Source organism: Galeopterus variegatus, unplaced genomic scaffold (genome assembly GCF_000696425.1).
Source record: "Galeopterus variegatus unplaced genomic scaffold, G_variegatus-3.0.2 Scaffold3667, whole genome shotgun sequence".
Lineage (NCBI taxonomy): Eukaryota > Metazoa > Chordata > Mammalia > Dermoptera > Cynocephalidae > Galeopterus > Galeopterus variegatus.
Genome location: NW_007729778.1, coordinates 206,555 through 212,574, shown reverse-complemented (window position 1 = coordinate 212,574; position 6,020 = coordinate 206,555). Strand labels below are relative to the sequence as shown.

Genomic DNA, 6,020 nt, shown 5'->3' with positions numbered 1-6,020 from the left:
ACCAGCCCCCATCTTGAGGCTATCAAAGGGCCCATCAAGAGTCACCTCCTCAGCAGAAACTCAGGAAAAGGGCTCCCTACAAATAACAAAAGACACTCTTCTCAGATCCCTGTCACTCAGGAGATTCCAAGGGCATTGGATGTTCTATGCCAGAAATGGGGGATGAAGACCAAATATGTATTTTATTTTATTTTATAACATCACAACTATGTTAACAGAAGTCCCTTCCTTTTAAACCACAGTGGCGTCAAACAGAGCTGGGTGCATCTGCAGAGGCAGCGGGACCAGCCCAGCCCACAGCCAGGGCCCCACCCAGAAGGACAGAACGAACGTGGCCGGTGTCCCCTCGGCTCAGACGCCATGGCCAGACTCTGCCAGGCCCTGCTGCTTCTGGCAGCCACTGTGGCCCTTGCGTCCAGGACAGTCCAAACCTGGGGTTCACCCAAGGTGGTACGGAAGTTCCAGGACATTCCCAAAACCTACGTCTATGTGCAGCAGGCACTCTGGTATGCCATGAAAGAGTATAACAAGGCCAGTGATGACACGTACAACTTCAAAGTGGCGCAGATTCTGAAAGCCCAGGAGCAGGTTGGTGGAGAATTTGCTCCTTGCTCTGTCACTCCCTGTCCTCGGTCAGGGTGGAGCCCATCATCCCTGGATGGCAACTGAAACTCGGAATGGAAAACACAGCTGAGAAATGCCTTTAGCCAAAATATATTAATTTTATTTTAGGGTTTTTGAAGGAAAATTATATATAATTTTAATATATATATAAATATAATTATATTTCATCTTTTATTATTTCGAGATGGAGATGAAACATAAAATGTTCATTAAAATAACTTAAAATTGGTTATAAACAAAAAGTAGGAGTAAGAGCTGAGAAGGCAACTTGAAGGGGCTAAGTTTGGGACAGTTTGAGCCTCCCTAACATTCGTTGAGATGATGCTACAAAAAGGAACCAAAGCAGGCAGGAAGCTTCCTCTTTACAGGAAAATGCCAACTCATAGATGTAAAAGAAATGGCATAATTAGAAAATTAAGCCATTTTCTAGTTGCACCTTTTTCAACCACCATGGTCATATCTAGTTCAGGCAAAGATTATCAATGAATCCTACACCCACTGTGTGAGAGAGTGTTTGGGACAAATCACTGCAGGGATTACTTGTTAGTTGTCACGATCAACTCCCTCACCCAATGCTCATCACCAGCACTGGGACAGTTGTCATCACAGGGCCTGGCAGCACCTGTGTACAGTCTTCTTGCCAGAATGCAAGACCTCAAATGTAGTCATGAGGAACAATTAGACAAATCCATATTATCGGACACTGTATAAGACCACATAAAAGTTTCAGCATCATGATAGACAGGGAAAAAAGATCTGGAAAACTGCTCTCCACTAAGGGAGACTTAAGAAACAACAACTTCCTCAGTGTGCGGTCCTGTGTTATCTCTTGGATTTAAAAGAAAAAAAAATAACTATAAAGAATGTTATTAGGACAATTGGGGGAATTTGAATATGAACTGTGTAAGAGAAGAGAGCATTGTGCCAGTGTTAAATTCCCTGAGAAAGGTGAGGGTGCTGTGGTTAGGTGGGAGTCTCAGGGAGGACGCAGTGGGCTGCACTGAAGGAGGGGGTTAGACCGTCCAGCTGGGGTTTGAGGACTCAGCTTGTGGTGATGCCAATGACACACAACAGAGACTCATCTTCCTGCTCCTCTTCCTCCCAGCTCACCTCCTCTGTGCCATCTTCCTGCAGCCTTTGCTGTCCATCTCTCCTGGGTTTACATCCTAGGGATCCTACAGGGTGTACAAAGAGACTTGAAAGAGTTCATGGAAAAATAGAATTAAATGATAAAAATAAAAGTATAAACATCATTACTTAACATAAGCTCCATCAAGTTCAGGGCACTTTCATAAGTGATGATAGTAGCCAAAAGGTCATCCCTAAAGAACTGAGGGTCCTGGGAATTTAACCACATCAATGCAATCTTTTCTACATTACAAACTGAAGGAAAATGGGTGCCCTTTAAAGATTTTTTAAGATTAGGAAACAAGGGCTGGCCCAGTGGTGCACTGGAGAGTGCGCCGCTTGGGAGTGTGACGGCGCTCCCGCCGAGGGTTTGGATCCCATGTGGAGACCGGTTCCCACTCACTGGCTGAGCGCGGTGCGGGCACAACACCGAGGGTTGCGATCCCGTTACCGGTCAGTAAAAAAAAAAAAAAGACAAAAAGGGGGAAAAAAAAAAAAAAATTAGGAAACAAAAGAAGTCAGAAGGAGCCAAATCAGGACAATAAGGCAGATGCCTAATGATTTCCCATTGAAACTCTTGCAAAATTGCCCTTGTTGATGAGAGGAGTGAGCAGGGGCATTGTCATGGTGCAGAAGGACTCTGTGGTGAAGCTTCTGGGTGTTTTTCTGCTAAAGCTTTGGCTAACTTTTTCAAAACATTCTCATAATAAGCAGATGTTATCATTCTTTAGCTCTTCAGAAAGTCAATATGNAACTGAAGGAAAATGGGTGCCCTTTAAAGATTTTTTAAGATTAGGAAACAAGGGCTGGCCCGGTGGCGCACTGGAGAGTGCGCCGCTTGGGAGTATGACGGCGCTCCCACCGAGGGTTTGGATCTCACATACAGACCAGTTCCCACTCACTGGCTGAGCGCGGTGCGGGCACAACACCGAGGGTTGCGATCCCGTTACCGGTCAGTAAAAAAAAAAAAAGACAAAAAGGGGGAAAAAAAAAAAAAGATTAGGAAACAAAAGAAGTCAGAAGGAGCCAAATCAGGGCAATAAGGCAGATGCCTAATGATTTCCCATTGAAACTCTTGCAAAATTGCCCTTGTTGATGAGAGGAGTGAGCAGGGGCATTGTCATGGTGCAGAAGGACTCTGTGGTGAAGCTTCTGGGTGTTTTTCTGCTAAAGCTTTGGCTAACTTTTTCAAAACATTCGCATAATAAGCAGATGTTATCATTCTTTAGCTCTTCAGAAAGTCAATATGCAAAATGTCTTGAGGATCCCCTCTGTGGTGAAGCTTCTGGGTGTTTTTCTGCTAAAGCTTTGGCTAACTTTTTCAAAACATTCTCATAATAAGCAGATGTTATCATTCTTTAGCTCTTCAGAAAGTCAATATGGAAAATGTCTTGAGCATCCCAAAAAACTGCTGCCATGACCTTTGCTCTCCACTGGTCCCCTTTTGCTTTGACTGGACCACTTCCACCTCTTGGTAGCCATGGCTTTGATTGTGCTTTGTCTTCGGTATTGTACTGGTAAAGCCCTGATTCATCTCTTGTTACGATTCTTGGTAGCCATGGCTTTGATTGTGCTTTGTCTTCAGGATTGTACTGGTAAAGCCCTGATTCATCTCTTGTTATGATTCTTTGAAGAAATGCTTCAGGGTCTTGATCCCGCTTGTTTAAAATGGGATCTCTGTGCTAGTCTGCCGCTGATCTGGGTACAAAAGTTTTGGCACCTATGACGTGGAAAGGTTGCTCAACTGTAATTTTTTAGTCAGAATTGTGTAAGCTGAACAAGTTAAGAAGTCCATGGTGTTGGCTATTGTTTCTGCTGGTAATTGTCAGCTCTTTTCAATGAGAGCACAAACGAGATGAATATTTTCCTCATAAATTGCTGTGGATGGTCTGCTGCTGTGGGCTTCATCTTCAAACATCCTCTCATCCTTTCTGACATCGAGTTATCCATTTGTAACCTGCTCATTTCTTTGGGGCATTGTCCCCAGACACTTTTTGTGAAGCATCAATGACTTCATCATTCTTCCACCCAAGCTTCACCATAAACTTCTTGCTTCATAAAGTTCTTGCTTCAGTATTAGCAGAATTTATGTTGCTCTGATAGGGGCTCTTTTCAAACTGATGTCTTATCCTTCTTAGTGCTGCAAACTAGACCCTGTTGAGACATTTTAAAACAAGTTAGCACGAGGACTGGCTGGTTAGCTCAGTTGGTTAGAGCACAGCCTTATGACACCAAGGTCACGGGTTCAGATCCCCTTATCAAGCCAGCTGCCAAAAATGAATGAATGAATGAATAAATAAATAAATAAATAAAATTAAATACCATGATGAGAGGCAGAGAAAGATATATTAAGAATCCTGCCAAATTAGCCAAAAAGTTCTCGCAAGAAAACTGTGAGAGAGGGGAGGGTAGGGAGGCATTCTTTGCCCTAAGCAGTCAATGACATGATTATTTACCAGAGATGACAATTATACTATGTGTTCTTTGATGATATCTAAGTTTTAAATTACTCATTGACAGGTCACAGATAGTTTGGAGTACTACATGGAAGTCAAAATTGCCCGAACAATGTGCAAGAAAATTTCAGGAGAAAATGAAAACTGCTTATTTCAAAGTGATCCCCAAATGCAGAAGGTACGTGGCTGAGACAAGGGGGAGCAATGGCTCTGCTCAGATCTGCGTGCCAAGCAGAGAAAGCCGGCAGGACCGGCCCTGCTGCAGTCTTCTGGTTTTCTGTGTGAACCACCTGACTGCTGTCTGGGCAGGACAGCTCTTCCTCCCCTGTGGTGTGTGGTGTGCTGGGGCAGCAATGCTTCACCTCACACAGCTGCTCCACTCACAGATCTGGTGCCTCAGATGGGATGGCTGAGACAGCTGGGGGCTGGCCAGGCCCCTTTCTCACTCTGCTTAGGGCCTCTCCGTGGGGCAGACTTGTAGGGTTTGTCCAGGACTGAAGGGATTTCTGGGATGGGGCTTCTCAGTGCTAAAACCAGGGAAATCCTGGGCAAACCAGGGCGCGTTGATCACCATACACTTGGACCTCCTCACAACACGGTGGTCCCGAAGGAATCAAGCTTCTTAACTAGTTTTGAAGAGAAGGAAGCCAGAGCTGCCACCAGCACTGCCAGGAAGGAGTTGAGGCAGCCATCCTGGTGGCCTCACTGTCCTGGGCACCATCTGCAGGCAGGTGCTGACTCAGTAGAAAGTCTGGCATGTCCTCCCCCACTGAAGTCCTTGAATGAGGGCTCATTCCAGTGCTGGGACTCCACAAGCTTGTGGTTGCTTTGAAGCAGGGGACATGAGAAGGAGCTCTTCTTTGCTAATTCCAGTGGCCCGGTTGCTGAGTGGAAGGCCTGGGAGGCTCTGGACAGTCCCCACCTTCCCAGCCCAGCAACTCCACATGCCCGACGCCATCCCATGAGTTCAGCCTTCTGTTTCTTTACCTGAGAGATGAGGGACAATCCCTGCAGGGAGGGGCTGCTGCCAGACCTTGAGCCCAGAGGGGGACTGTCACAGAGGGGCCAGTTCATCACAAACTCCCCTACCCTCCTCATATCTAGCAGGGATACATTTCAGATTTAAATGTAATCTCTTTAAGTGTACATAAATATTTTCTAAAAATGCATTCTCATAAAAATATAACTGATGAAAGTGATGGCACATCCCCTGGACCCCTTGATGATGTCCCAGTCCCATCCTCTCCCCAGGACTTAACACTGGAAGCATTTGGGTGGATACCCTCAACACAACTTCGCTATAAATTTCCATAAATTCATGTAGCTCTTCTTCTTTCTTTTATTTAAAATAAATGGGGATGTACTATGTGTATTTTGATTCGGCTTCCCTTTTTGCCTTTTCAAATTTGTCCTGGCAATCTTCTCATAGAAGTTATTTCCAATGTTTCTCTTTCTTAAACAAAACTGAATTGAAAATTCTTATACATGTATGTTTCTGTGCCTTGTGTACTTTTTTTTTTTATGTATTTAGGATATAGATAAGCTGGCACAATACATGGCTAGACATAAATAATGACAGATTAGTGGTTGCCCAAAATTGCCCAGATATGCTCCAATGAAAAATCTTTGTATTTTGATGAACAGTAGACATCGCAGCAGGATGACGAAATGCAAGTGGACGGCTACATCTAGAGAGTGAATTCTTCTTAAGAACTACTAGAAATAGTTTTTTTTTTTTTTCCTTTTTGTCATTTTCGTGACTGGCAACGGATCGCAACCCTCAGTGTCACGCCCGTACCGGACCGGGACTGG

At 44.5% G+C, this 6,020-nt stretch overlaps 1 protein-coding gene across 1 annotated transcript in view; it reads left to right on the top strand.

Annotated features, from left to right (window-relative positions):
• The first annotated feature begins 360 nt into the window (after window positions 1-360).
• LOC103601292 (cystatin-13-like) overlaps window positions 361-6,020 on the top strand; it is an 11,134-nt gene continuing 5,474 nt past the window's right edge. The window contains exons 1-2 of the mRNA XM_008585679.1: window positions 361-588; window positions 4,273-4,386. Coding sequence (XP_008583901.1) covers window positions 361-588; window positions 4,273-4,386 — 342 coding nt within the window. The remainder of the gene's footprint in view (window positions 589-4,272; window positions 4,387-6,020) is intronic.